Source organism: Bos mutus, chromosome 14 (genome assembly GCF_027580195.1).
Source record: "Bos mutus isolate GX-2022 chromosome 14, NWIPB_WYAK_1.1, whole genome shotgun sequence".
Classification (NCBI taxonomy): Eukaryota; Metazoa; Chordata; class Mammalia; order Artiodactyla; family Bovidae; genus Bos; species Bos mutus.
The window spans coordinates 51,073,641-51,089,053 of NC_091630.1; the positions used below are offsets into that span (position 1 = coordinate 51,073,641).

Sequence of the window (15,413 nt, forward strand, 5' to 3'; positions counted from 1 at the left end):
AAAGTGGATTTCTTACAAACAACATAGAGCTGGGTCTTGATTTTTGACCCACTCTGAAGAAAATCTTTTAATTGGTGCACTTAAGACCATTTATGTTCAAAGTGATTATTGATATAGTTGGATTAATATCACATTTGTCACTGTTTTCCATTTCCTGGCTCCTGCTTTTGTCTTCTATTCTCTTTTGCCTTTCGTGGTTTTAACTTATTCTAATTTCTCTTTTTTTAGCATATTTTTTCCTTTTTTAAACTGATTGTCCTAGAGTTTGCAATATATATCTACAATGAATCAAAGCCCACTTTCAAAGAACATTAATGGCTTCACAGGATAGTGAAGTACCTTAGTGCAAATACTTTATATGACAACAAACTAATCTTACTCTCTCCCTCTCATCCCTTGTATGATGATGTCATATTACTTATGTAAAAGTATGAGTAAGCATATTTATACATTATATACATACTCAAATAACATTATTATTTCAAACAAACAATTATCTCTCAGATCAATCAGTAAGAAAAATAAGTTTTTATTTTACCTTCACTTATTCCTTCTTGGATGCTCTTTCTTTACGTAGATCTGAGTTTCTGAATTATATAATTTTCCTTCTCTCTGAAAGTGAAAATGTTAGTCACTCAGTTGTGTCCAGCTCTTTGCAACCCCATGAACTGTAGTCCATCAGGCTCCTTTGACCTTGGAATTCTCCAGGCAAGAATACTGGAGTGGGTTGCCATTTCCTTCTCCAAGGGATCTTCCTGACCCAGGGATGAAACCTGGGTCTCCTGCAACTCAGGCAGATTATTTACCATCTGAGCCAGGAGGGAAGCCTTTCTTCTCTTTAAAGAACTTCTTTTAACCTTTCTTGGAAGGCAAGTCTATTGGCAACAAATTACCTCAGTTTTTGTTTGTCTTGAGAAAGTATTTCTCCTCTACCAAGCTGGTGGGCTTTTCCCTCTCTTCACTTCACTCTCTTCTTGCTATCATAATTCCTGAGGAGAAGTCACATGTAATTCATATCTTTGTTTCCCCTGGCTTCTTTCAGGAATTTTTGTCCCTAATTTATGCCTAGGTATAGTTTTGTTTTGTGGGTTTTGCATTTATTCTGGTGTTCTCTGAGCTTCCTGTATCTGAAATTAATTTGGAGAAATACTTCTATTCCTTTTTCTCTCCTTCTGGTATTCTCATTACACGTTAGTCACATCTTTCGTAGCTGTCCAACAGACTGAGTATGTTTCTGTTTCCTCTCCTCCCACCTCCACCCCTTCGGTGGGACAGAATTGCTAGAATGGACTGGACTTGGGTACTTCCCTTCCCTTCCGTCAGTTAGGCTCTGATAAAACTGCTGTGAGTCAGGTTCAGATTAACTAGTTTCTTCTGGGAGCAAGCCTTGTTAAGAACACAGTGCTCTGGCATATTTGAAAATGGTTCATTTTCCCTCCTCATACTGGAAGTACAAGGAAATGTTTTTCTTAGTATTTGTGAGAAGTTGGTTCAGCCCTGTGACCAGGTTCCCCTGGACTTCTGAACTCTCAAAAAGCTGTGCACATGATCTCTAGCATTTGTTATATAGGTTTTGCCACCGCTGCAGTGCCTCCTGCAGGGGTTGTCTGCTCCAGTAAACCACAGCTCTTTACACTTGGCCATCTGTCTCTCCAGTCTTAGGGGCAGCAGTTTGCCCTGTGTCCTCCACTGTCATGTGTATCCGACAAAAACTGTTGATGTTTCAGTCTGCTCAGCTTTTTATTAGGCAACTTCTAAGCTCCATACACGTGGAACTGGGAAAACGGAAGTCACCACAGCACATTCCTGTGCACTTGCACTGCTTAGGTGATGCTGTTTCTATCTCTTTTCCACTTTCCCTTTGGTCCAAATTCCTGATTCACTTATCAGTAATGTGGTACAATGGCTGAAATACTAAAGATGGTAGAATAATGACTTAACTTTTATTTCCATAAATAAAAACTGCTATTACAGGTAAGTGGCAGAAAACCCCAATTTCAAAAACAGCTAACTTCCAAACTACATACATGAGAAAATAAGTTATTAATTTTAACACACTTCATTAAAAATCATTCTGGCACTACCAAAAATGTTCCTATATACCTACTCCCACTTTTCATACAGCATGTGATATACAAAAGAATGAGTCATAAAATATCTGTGTAAAGGTCTGTATGTCTATGGATAAATCACCTCAAAAGTTACAGGTATGCTAAGAGATTGGTAATGGTAAATTTTTATAGTGATAAAATTTTATAGTAATAAATATTACAAATATTTAAATCACTTTTCAAATGTTTATCATTACTGAAATTATATCGCAACAGTGTTTGCTGGCTCCTAAGTTCAAAAATTATTTTGGCATAGAAAACTTTTGAGCAGACTACTTGTTGCCAGTATCTATGTCAGTTAACACCTCCCTGTGGGTGTGCCAAATTCTGTAATTTTCAGCCTGTGCTGTAACATGACAAAGGTTCAGAGGCTCTACACTCTACCATATGCAATAAAATAAGAGATATGTATAACATGAAGAATGTTGGGGCTTCTTCATTTCAACCTTGAGTTTATTTTGGCAATAACCATGAAATAGTTCAACTATTCAAATGGCATACATTTTCTAAAAGACAGCATGCTCTGAGAAAAAAGATAATCTTGAAACTTGGAAGAGATTTTGCTCACTGAATATTAAACATGTCAGCCTATGATAATCTAGTAATTTCTGTGTAGGCCCAAATATTTAAAATGTTATACTTCTCTCCCTTACATATATGAATAATTACTGTCTGCAATGACTATTGTAACCATCACCAGTTTTAAAATAATGGCAGGCATTAGATGATCATTAATCTTTTTGCTAGTTTTTATTATACTTACAAGATCTGTATTTCTTATGACCCGAGAAACATCAATATTCTATTTAAAATCTGTTGTTAAAAACATACAATATTGCACTTTAATTTTTGGCAGTTTAAGGAACGGCTGAGTAAAAAAATCATACAAGAAACTACAGTTTTTATTTTGCTTTACAATAAGCAAAGAGCTCTGTATAAAAGCAGAACTTACAGTAGTGCCAAATAAACCAAATATTTACAGTGTTGCTGTTAAAGTCTTACCTCTAAAGGAAGATTCAGTGTATTGGATGCAAATATTACTAATCTAACAAAAGTACACTCTCCCGTCCCCGCTTCTGCTGAATAACTGTAAACTAAAGGGAATTCTATAATTTCTTTCTCAAGAGAAAATTACATGAAAGAACGCTTGTTCTTGAGGCATCAAAACTGTGTCACTGAACTCTTTCACAGTTTCCTACAAGACTTGAAAAATCTCTAAACTAAGAATCAGAACCCCAAGGTAAGCATAATTTTTAGTTTTCTGAAGATACTCCTTTTTAACAAGTACACAAGTTGGTTTTTAGTATGATTTTAAAGATCAATTTCCTGTACTTTTTCTAAGATAAATAAGATACTATGTATCTGCCTAAATTATTTTTAACTTTTGTTACACTGTAGTAAAACTGTATAGATTTATACTGACCCATAATTTGCTATTCTTTTAATTCCCAATTAGGTAAACAGACAGTGCAATAGTCTTGTTACTTATCAACCAACTAGGAAGATAGCTTCGAACAGCTATTTGCAAAAGCAAATACCAAGATTAAGACCTACTTAACAATATATTAAATATTCAAAAGACCAAAAAGAACATAAATAGAATGTATTGGTAATATAAATACATGAAACAGAGACATTCATTTTTGGCACCACCTAAAAAAAAAATCCAGCAGTTACTTTATTTCCCTTCAGATCTTTGGGAATATTTAAATTTTCTAACTATTGAACTTTCACTTTTCCTCCAGAGGAAAAATAATTCACAAATTTGAACTGGTATTTCAGAAACACAGAATTTCCTCTTGTTACTTCTTATTTGGATCTGTAGAATGAACAGTTATCCAAAGCATCAGCTAGCAGCCAGTGAATTAACTATGCTTTTATATTTTAATCCTACCAAGGAATGATTATGTCAAACAGTGATTCATTATGGAAAGATGGTTTTTTTTTTAAACAACCATGTACCAATTGCATAGTTGTGATCAGAGAACAAAGGTCAAAGTAGAGAGCTACAAAGGCATTAATATACATTAACTGAACTGCAATAGACTGCTGAAAAACAGCTGATCTTGGGTAGATGTTAGTGTAAACCTAGAGGGGAAAAAAACAGTCATTAGCAAAAAGGTTTTTTTTTTCCCCCAAAAAAATAGGTTAGTGCTAAGAACAACAGCTTTCAAAATTTGTTTAAAAATAAGCTTAATAAACAAGAATACAAATTTTAATCCAAAACTTAGCTCTTTGAAATGCCCTATTTTCTTGCATACAGCAGAAAATACATTTTTCATAGTTTTAAACATTACATGTAAAAATGAGGCACTAGTTAAACATATTTGAATATATTCACACAAACAGAAGTTTCCGTCTCATCTGTAGGCTTATATTTGCTTAACGGTTTCTGGAGGGCAGACTGTTCACAAAAATAAGTCTTCTGAAGGAGGCGCGTAAGAGAAACCAACAAAGGCATCATCTGCCTCGAGTACGCTGGCGTTCACTATGGAATAGTCAGAAGACACACAGACAGAATACGGAACTGTTTCTTCTGTAAACACTGCATCAAAGTTCCTGATATCATCCGGTCCCACCTAAAACATCGAAAAGCATACCATTATTCACCATATCTTTTTTTTCCCATTGATGCAGTCACCCATTAAAGCCCTCTTTGGAATCTGTCCATTTATTCCTGGCAAGTTTAGATGTCTTCCTACTCCATCATGTCTCTGACACATTTCCTGCTTTTTCCTTTTTGACTTTCATTATTCATGCCCTTCTCACAGTTAAGGTTCTCGTTGTTGGGTAGAGGGAGGAGAGAGAAGGGTGAGGAAGGCCAGTATGACAGAGTCCTTGCCTCTGTTAACGTGACTCTCAGGTCCTGTAACTGATCTGCTTACTCTCTACCCACCCATCATCACCTCTAAGTTTAGAAAAGGAGCTCAGGGGCATTTTCAAGACAGCATTTTGCATCTGCTCTTCCATAAAATGCCTGCCCATCCAGCTTCTCAATTCTGGGGAGGCCTTTTGATAAAGAAATGAATATTAAGTAAAATTGTGAAAGGTGATTCTACAGAGGTCATTCATTCAATATCTGGCTGTGACACCCTTAGCTTTGGCGACCTAAGGGGACTGGAACCTGAGAAGTGAAGTATCGTGGCTACTTAGGCTCAAAGGCAGTGGTTAACCTTCCTTCAGGAAGCTGATACAAGCTAATGGACTCTTTCCTTCCAATGTATTTACAGATCAAAACTGGGATACAAACTCAGGTGGTTCACTCTTCAAGCCCATCCCTGAAACTCTGGATATTTTCCACTCAGGGGAAGGGAATCCTTAAAATGTCAAAGTCACCAACTCTAACCAAGTTAGAGTTAAAATGGATTCACAGAAGATATGGAAGTCAAGGACAGAGTTAGCCCAGCAGGTCTACAAACAAGCAGAGCAGAGACCAGGGAAATCCAGGATGCTAGATCCTTCCACATGAGATTCTCCAACAGAAGAGAAAGAATGCTAAAAATTATATTCATGTATGTATATAAAAGTCATCAAATTCTCATTTATAACCCTAGAAGCATGGACTCTGGAACAAGACTAAGGTTTGAATACTGGCTATGAAGGCTGCTAGCTATAATTCCTTATATAAACTAACCTATCTCTGTGAGTTTGTTTCTTCTCTGTAAAATAAAAATACTACCATAAACCTGTTAAGGTTATTGTGAGGACTAGATGCGTTGATACATAAAATTTCCCAAATCTGACACATAGAAGGTGCTCAATAAATGATGACAAATGTTTCTTCATTTGACTTTATAAATATTTTATGAGTACCCTGATGGTTCATGGCTCGTATTGTGAGGGATAATACTGCATGACTCATGTTAAGAGTAAGAAAGGACTCTTTTCAAAGCACCCAAGCTCAAGTTCTACTTCTACAATTTTAATTTTAAACTTTCGCAAGTGATTTAACCTTTTTGAGCCTAAGTTAATTCATCTGTATTATGTGGAAAACACCAGTACTATTCCATAGGATTGTTGTCTGGCTTCAGTAAAAGACACTAGTATTGAGGACAGTATAGGAGCTAATTTTTTAATCTTTGCTTATCTGTTAGGTGAAAAACAGCAACATGTTAGGGTTTTATTTTGCTTTCCTTAAATGTCAGTGAGGTTGAACATCTCATACATTTGAAAACCATCTGTATTTAGTTTTCTGTAATTGCTTATTTTGTGTCTTTTGTCCATGTACGAAAGCATAGAAGGAATAATGACCTTGAATCAGGCACAGCTTTGAATTGCAGCTCTACTACTTTTAACCAGCTACATGACATCTCTGAGTTTCCATTTCTTCATTTATCAAACATGTATAGTAAGAACAGTAATAGCAGTAACTTGGCAGCTTATTTGACACATAAATTACATGCTGTAATGCATAAGAAGTATAATATGCCTACATATAGGAAGCTATCATTAGTAACATCACTATTAGCCTTCTCATGATTTATTAATAATCTCCCTATCATTATATATTTATTTCCAAACATTTCAACACTGTTAATCCTTTAAGTAAAATGTTTCCATCAGCAGATTTAACAAGTCAAGCTAACATAAGCATTTTTATAATACTGTCTTACTGTTTTCCAAATAGGATGTAACAATTTACATTATCATTAATAATGTTTGACTGTAGCTGGTTTTACATCAATCTAGGAAAAAGTGCATTAGTGTTACTTATAAGGTTTTTTTTTTTAACAGATATGAATTTGATACCTCATGGTCACTTTAATTTGCATTTTTTTAACCTATTGTGCTTATTCCTTTTTCATACATGCTCTAAAGAAAACACTTTACAGATACTGGGCTGGAAGATATCTGTATCAATCTAAAGTAACTAAAATCTTAGGAATCATCCCGAAGTTACCAGTTGTGCCTGACCTGTTTCATAAATATTTCAGCACTGATTCAGTTTTATTCAGGTTAGATTTTGAGATCTAGTCCTAAAATTACGAGGAGCTATAGTCCCACACTTTACTATTTAGAAAGAAAGACTTGGATGTAACCTTACCACGTTAGGATTAAATGGTGGTGGAATCTTCTTCTGCACAAGATCAGTCCAGCTGAGTGACTCAAAAAAGGGATGATTCTGAATCTCAAGCTAGAATGGTAAAGAAACAGATTTATTATTTACTAATTGCCAACATCCGCTGGATCATGGAAAAAGCAAAAGAGTTCCAGAAAAACATCTATTTCTCCTTTAATGACTATGGCAAAGCCTTTGACTGTGTGGATCACAATAAAGTGTGGAAAATTCTGAAAGAGATTGGAATACCAGACCACCTGACCTGCCTCTTGAGAAACCTGTATGCAGGTCAGGAAGCAACAGTTAGAACTGGACAGGGAACAACAGACTGGTTCCAAATAGGAAAAGGAGTATGTCAAGGCTGTATATTGTCACCCTGCTTATTTAACTTATATGCAGAGTACATCAGGAGAAACGCTGGGCTGGAAGAAGCACAAGCTGGAATCAAGATTGCCTGGAGAAATATCAGTAACCTCCGACATGCAGATGACACCACCCTTATGGTAGAAAGTGAAGAGGAACTCAAAAGCCCCTTGATGAAAGTGAAAGAGGAGAGTGAAAAAGTTGGCTTAAAGCTCAACATTCAGAAAACTAAGATCATGGCATCTGGTCCCATCACTTCATGGCAGATAGATGGGGAAACAGTGGAAACAGTGTCAGACTTTATTTTTGGGGGCTCCAAAATCACTGCAGATGGTGACTGCAGCCATGAAATTAAAAGACGCTTACTCCTTGGAAGGAAAGTTATGACCAACCTAGATAGCATATTGAAAAGCAGAGACATTACTTTGCCAACAAAGGTCCGTTTAGTCAAGGCTATGGTTTTTCCAGTGGTCATGTATGGATGTGAGAGTTGGACTGTGAAGAAGGCTGAGCACCGAAGAATTGATGCTTCTGAACTGTGGTGTTGGAGAAGACTCTTGAGAGTCCCTTGGACTGCAAGGAGATCCAACCAGTCCATCCTAAAGGAGATCAGTCCTGGGTGTTCATTGGAAGGACTGATGCTAAAGCTGAAACTCCAATACTTTGGCCACCTCATGTGAAAAGTTGCCTCATTGGAAAAGACTTTGATGCTGGGAGGGGTTGGGGGCAGGAGGAGAAGGGGACGACAGAGGATGAGATGGCTGGATGGCATCACCGACTTGATGGACATGAGTCTGAGTGAACTCCGGGAGTTGGTGATGAACAGGGAGGCCTGGCATGCTGCGATTCATGGGGTCGCAGAGTCGGACACGACTGAGTGACTGAACTGAACTGAATGCTAAAAAATATACTGAGTACTCACTGAAGAATTTTAGGAAGCCAAACCATTCCCACTTGGTCCCGCACCTTCCAAAGTTCTTTCTAGGCATATGTTCATGTCATTCAATGTGGCACAACAGTGTAGTGGACAGACAGTGTAGTCTGTCCACTACAGATGCCCAGAGGAGGCGTGGGAGAGTTAACTCAGAATGACCAACTTATGTCCTCTTCAAGTCATTGTTTCCTCACAGGTAAAGTGAGGTTAACATTTCTGCCCTTTATATTTCATAGGTTGTTGTAAGAATCACTGGCAAATATGGAAATAAAAGTGGTTTGAAAGGAATAAAATACTACCTAGATACAAAGAATTATTATTACTGCTGAATGTGGAGATAAAGATGTCGAACGAGACTTTTACATGGTGAGGCTGAGGTAAAACTCAGGTGACAAGCTCTACTATCAAAAACAATTCCATTCTGGGTTACTACGGTTGAAAGCTGGCAAAGTACTCATACCCATTCCATTTTTTCTCCTACAAGGAGCCACAAAGTGTATAAAAAGTAGGATCCCTATCCTGCTTCTCAGGGGAAGTGATATCTGACCAGAGTTCTGGAAGATCAGTAAGAAGGAGCCAGACAAAAAAGAATGAGGGGAGAATATTCTAGGTGGCATACAAAGGGCCTGAGATGGCAGATAGCTTAGTTTGGTCAAGAAAACAAGAGCCCAGTATGGCTGCAGTATAGGAAAAGATGGGGACTGTCACACACAGAGGAGCCCAAGAGGTAAATGGGCTGTACAACACTGGGTCTACGTGAGGAGTCGTCTCTGCTGATTCTATTTTCGTTATAAAACAGAAGGCAACAGCATCTGCTAAAAGTGAAGAAGGAAAGGAACGTAAAAACTTGGCAAGAATGCTGGAGTGGGTAGCCATTCCCTTCTCCAGGGGATCTTCCTGACTCAAGGGATCGAACCTGGGTCTCCTGCATTAAGCCACCGGTGAAGCCCAGAAATTTGGAGAGAAGGTCTGAAATAGTCACTACAGAGAGCAGGAGCATTAGGTGGAGAAGCATCCAAGAGACTAATGACTAGACTTCACAGTTCTTCTAATAGTCTCAGTTGTGTAACTTCCATCAGCACCGTCCACCAGCCAAGGGATGGCAGATGGATTGATTGATCCAGGGTTCCAATTTCTGCCAGTGAATTCAACAAAAGGACTGAGGTACAAGGAGGGAGGGAGCATTAGCAAGGCTCCCTGAAACAGTGGACTCTGGAGCCCAAGTCCTGTACTCCACCAGGGAGTTCACTATTCACAGCTCAAGTTCAAGACTGACAAACAGCCCTCAAGAATTTCTGAGAACTTTTAATGAATTTAAAATTCATGTTCCTCAGTAATTCATGAATTCACTAATGTAACACCAGTAACTTTGTTAGCAATTAAATTATTCTGATTTGAAGTGAAAAACAAAGAAAAAACCCCTGCAGATCCCATAATTTTTTCAAGGAGGTGTCACATTTGCATTCTCAGGGAAAAAAAGTCCCTGAACAATAGTTCAAGCAAAAGTTACTACCTCATGCAGTCAGGAGGCACTTAAATTCTTCCTAAACAAAATGAGCTAAAAGTTTAGGCAATCAAAAAATGCAAGCCACACATTATTTTTTTAGGAAGAAGGGGGGAGCAAAAATGCTAATAAATGAAATCAAATAAATAATAGGATATGAAAGCTGGATATGGAGGATGAAAAAGGATCAAATTATTCTGAAGGTCAAATGAAAAAATGCATGTGCAAAAGTTTTATACACTGTACAGTTTTATATAAACCCTGGTGAAAATTTTTGGGACAAGCATGCTTCCTTTTCATGGTACTATTCTTTAGGAGGTGTATTCATCCCATTAAATACTACATAAAATAAGGATTTTTCTTCAAATGATAAATAAATAAAGAGGCTACTGAGAAAGATGTACATACAAAGTCTTCTTTGGCACCAAGTCGATTTTGCCTGTCTTTTTCTAGGAGTTCTTCCAGAATGGACCAGGCAGTGAGGCTCACTCCTGGCCTCAAACTTAGAGGCTTGTGAAGAATATTGTCGTACATTTCAGCCACGTCTCGGCAATAAAAAGGAGGCTTAAAAAAAAGAAAACACAACATAGAGAAAGAAAGTTAGCATTAATTGAACTATGCACAAATGGGGTTTAAAATTGTTAGATTTGGCCCTGACCTAAAGAGAGCAGTCTGTGTCCAGCAGCTGCAGAAAAGCACTGGCATCTCTGGGCCTGTGTACCCCTGCAGTAAGGCCTCCCATGGGAAGAGATTTTAGAAATCAGCAAACTGTAGAGCTTAATACATGGTCACCGAATGAATAGGGGCCGGTTTATTCAATAACACTGGGCAGACAGGTGTGAATTGCATAAAAGTTGTAATAATAACTGTTTTTAAAAAAACAACCTCCAACTTCACCATAAGACATAATGATAGAATTACTGGAAACAGAGATTTGACACAGGGCGAACATTAAATGATTTCTTGAGACACAGTAATATACTAATTAAAACAGATTTCTAGAAAGTGTTCTTCCTAAGAACTTGTGGCCATGGCAGTGTCCTGCTGCTGTAACTGCTTAAAGACCTGAGGTACAGCTTCAACGTGAGGATTGGCCAGTTCATTACTGAGTTAAAAGTTTTAAAGGAAAAATTATTTTTAAAGTTAAAGAAGTTACAGGCTTGTCATTTTTTTCCCCTTTTGTACAGGAAAGAAAAACCTCATTTTTCAGTTTTTATAATGTAACTTTATTTCTAAATCATTAATACAAGCCTGATTAATGAAGTATGTGATTCAAATATTCCCTATTGAGTCAGCTGCATTTTACATGCAAGATATTTTATATTCTCAAAGACTTCTAAAGAAATTAAAAGGATATGAAAATATCAGGATGAGAAATACTCAACACTTAAAGAATGTAAGATATAACATGGTTAGCAGGTCTTCTAAGTTACCAGCATAACCAGAAAACTAGGTCTTTTTTTTTTTTTTCAATTGGAGTATAATTGCTTTATAATGTTGTATTAGTAACAATGTGAATGAGCTGTAAGTATACATATATCCCCTCCCTCTTGAGCATTCCCCCTTCCCACCCCTCTAGGCTGTCACAGAGCTCCAAGGTGAGCTCCCTGTGTTAACACAGCAAAACTGGGTCTTTTTAACAAGTGGATTGTGGTCAAGGGCAGAGAAGAGAGTGTTGGCTGTCATAGGCATCTGTCATTCAGAGTTAACAACATGAGACAAATTCTCTAAAACATACCTCAGCGGTTAAATTTCATCACCCCTGTTTTCAGGGGACACACACACACACACACACACACACACACAGAGCAAACAGAAAAGCCACGCCCACCTCAGGTCTCAGTGACGGTGGGCGTGGCCTCGTGAGGGCAGCATGGAGTGCACGGCTCCCAGCATGAGGCTGCTGACCACTCACAGGACCACCAAGGGAACCTAAAAATGTTTGTTCTGGCTGAAATGATATTAACTCAATGTAGTAAAGCAACTTGACTTGTTAATCAGAAACTTTGGCTGATAATGTCTTTAATTAATAAAAACTGGGGAAACTGATTACATAGTAAACATCACTTTTTTTCCAATGAAATCTTACAAGACATGGTGTTTATGGTAAAGGGAATAAAGGACTCCCGGTGATTAAAAAAAAAGAAAAAAAGCAGAGCACCAGTATCCTAATTAAATCCTATGAAAACAAAATACAAGGCAAAAACCTAAAGGTATTATTATCTTTTGGTAAATAAAATCTTTTTCTTTCCATCTTTTTGAAATTAAGAAAATTAGAAATTAGGCAGAATGGCCAGAGTAAACTGCATGAAAGTGGGTAATTTTAATGTTATAACTAGGTATCTATTTCTAAAAAATGCTAGTGGGGTGAGAATATTTGAAGTAGTGATTAGTGTGGCAGAGAAATCTAAAAAATCAGTAACCAAATGACAGGGTTTCTTTTTGTGCATACCCCTAATGTGGTTCTGGATTCATTTAACCATGTTACTACTGTTCTGTTAGTGTTATCTAGTTAACAAGGGTCCACAAGATTACTGAAAGGCAAAAGAGAAAACTCAAATCAATTACAATGTACTGGAATCATAACAATAGAGTAGAAACACATACCAATCCATAGAGCATCTCATACAGAACAGCACCAAGGCACCACCAATCCACAGTGTTGTCATAGGGCTGTTTTCTGATTACTTCAGGTGCTAGATACTACAGAAAAGATTAACTATTAGAACTCAGAAACAAATCAAGACAAAACCTAGGAATAATTGAGAAATTTAATAAATCTTAGGTGTTATATCACACTAAATGAAACATGTTATCTAGATTTTCAGTTGGTTCGGTATTCTCACTGTATATCAGTGGTTCTTGGTCAGTGGTACTTGAGAATCCACTGGGAGAATTTTCAAAAACCACATATTCAAGTATTTTCCCCAGAAATGATGATGCAGTTAAGACAGAAAAGGATGACAAGTATAGAAACCATAATAAAGTAGGTATTTTGCAGGGGGTTGTCTTTCACAAAATTAATTTTAGATTAATTAATTAAATCTTATTTCTCTTTATTCTTATTTCTCTTTATTCTTGTTTTTCTTGAAGAAACAAGTCGTGATTGAAGAAAGATTTCTTAATATGACAATTATAATTCATTTTTTTTCTCTTCAGTGAAAGAAAAAATAATAAACTGCATTCTTATTTAAGAATTACGACAGCAATTCTTTAATGTATTATTTTTAAAAGTTGTATAAGTTATTAGATGGCTATTTACACTTCAACTTGTAAAACATTTAAGCATCATGATTTTCACACATATATAACAGTGAATTTGAATTTTAGATTCCAAAATATATATTTCCTCTTCCCACATGAAATATATACAAGGAAATACATTTTCAGCTTTTTTATGTGATACAAAGAAATGGGAAAATAAATTAAAAGGGTTTAATAGTTTGCGATCACATTAAAATTTAGACGACAGAAAAAAGCTACCTGGCACTTAAGATCGCAATAAATAGGATATTTTAAATGTGTGTATGTGTGAAATTAGAATAACAAGGCTTTAATATAAATCTTAAGGATTATTATTACTGTCTCAAATGGAAAGATAGATTTTCTGCTAGTTAACATGATTAGAGAATAGGTGTTCTGGTTAATAAATTCTGATTTGTAATTCCCAACCCCATATACATTGCTTTATTTTTTATTTTATTTTTTTAATTTTATTTTATTTTTAAACTTTACAATATTGTATTAGTTTTGCCAAATATCGAAATGAATCTGCCACAGGTAAACCTGTGTTCCCCATCCTGAACCCTCCTCCCTCCTCCCTCCCCATACCCTCCCTCTGGGTCATCCCAGTGCACCAGATTTTCTTGCATTAAATAGCTTCATTATGAAATATTTTAACCATATAAAAACTATAAATATGTAATAGAAACCAACAGAGCTGCCATCCAGACATAAGCAATGCTAACATTTTGCCATATTTGCTTTAGTTTATTTCCTTTAAAAAAAAGCAGCTTTATTAAGATATTCAAATACCAAGCAATTCACCCATTTAAAGTGTACAATTCAATGGCTGCTAATATATTTACAGAGTTGTTCCAACATTATCACAATTAATTTTTGAACATTTTCATCACTGATTAATGATTTTTTTCTTAAGGATTAGAAATGTAATCAAATGCTTGAAGAAATCGAAGATAAACTTTTAACATTAAAAACGAATAAGCACAAAAAAGTGTAATTTATCTTTGTTGGTTACTGGTGATATCACAAAATCAGAGTTAAAAAAAAACTATCAATAAAGTTTTAAACGTTTATTTATTATTTAAATGTTTGTTTATTAAAAGAAGAGATGATTATCAGATATTCCCAGCTGGTTGGAAGCTGAAAACATTTTATTCTACTTTTCTTTCTTTTTTTTTTTTTGTGGCAGCGCCATGAGGCATGTCGGAGAAGGCAATGGCAACCCACTCCAGTACTCTTGCCTGGAAGATCCCATGGATGGAGGAGCCTGGTAGGCTGCAGGGCATGGGGTTGCTAAGAGTCAGATATGACTGAGCGACTTCACTTTCAATTTTCACTTTCATGCATTGGAGAAGAAAATGGCAACCCACTTCAGTGTTTTTGCCTGGAGAATCCCAGGGACGGGGGAGCCTGGCGGGCTGCCGTCTATGGGGTCGCACAGAGTTGGACACGACTGAAGCGACTTAGCAGCAGCAGCAGCAGCATGAGGCATGCAGGATCTTAGCTCCCCAAGCAGGGATTGAACCCATGATGCCTGCAGTGGAAGCATAGAGTCCTAACCACTGGACCACCAGAGAAGTATCTTTACTTTTTTGATTTCAAATTTTATATACACAATATGTGATTCAGTTTTGCATTTCAGGTATAATTCCATGAATGACAAATGAGATAAATTTCTTACCTCTGGTGTCCCACAAAATGTTGTTGTGGTGTCAGAAATAGCAATTCCTTCTTTACAAAGCCCAAAATCTGTTAAGACGACATGTCCCTGACAAATACAGGGGCAGTAAAATAAAACAATGCATGGATATAAATTGACACTTTTAAAGAACATTTGATTTTGAAATAATCATAGACCAAAAGGAAACCGCAAAAAAGAGTACACAAAGCTCCATGTCCCCTTCCCCCAGCTTCTCCCTCCTCCCACCCACCCCATGCTGACAGCCTATATAATGTAGGACAGTGTCAGAATCAGGAAACTGATACTGGTACAATCCGTTAGCTAGACTGCCACCCTTATTCAGTTTTCACTCTTTTACACGTATGCATTTGCGTGTATGCATGTGTTGTTTTAGCTGCTGAGTCGTGTCCGACTCTTTCATGACCCCATGGAAAATAGCCTGCCAGGCTCCTCTGTCCGTGGGATCTCCCAGGCAAGAATACTAGAGTGGGCTGCCGTTTCCTTCTCCAGGGGATCTT

The 15,413-nt window shown here is 36.9% G+C and overlaps 1 protein-coding gene across 6 annotated transcripts in view; it reads right to left on the reverse strand.

The window, feature by feature from the left end:
* Window positions 1-1,979: 1,979 nt before the first annotated feature.
* The window catches only part of SGK3 (serum/glucocorticoid regulated kinase family member 3), a 112,350-nt gene continuing 98,916 nt past the window's right edge, over window positions 1,980-15,413 (reverse strand). For 4 of the 6 annotated variants that reach the window (XM_070382311.1, XM_070382314.1, XM_070382312.1 and 1 more), the window contains 5 exons: window positions 14,896-14,982; window positions 12,579-12,674; window positions 10,380-10,535; window positions 7,156-7,245; window positions 1,982-4,690 (listed from right to left, as the gene is read on the reverse strand). In XM_070382311.1, the coding sequence (XP_070238412.1) occupies window positions 4,520-4,690; window positions 7,156-7,245; window positions 10,380-10,535; window positions 12,579-12,674; window positions 14,896-14,982 (600 nt within the window). In that variant the 3' untranslated portion in view covers window positions 1,982-4,519. Of the gene's footprint in view, window positions 4,691-7,155; window positions 7,246-10,379; window positions 10,536-12,578; window positions 12,675-14,895; window positions 14,983-15,413 lie in introns of all 6 variants that reach the window. The other 2 variants (XM_070382315.1, XM_070382313.1) reach the window with 2 other exon arrangements.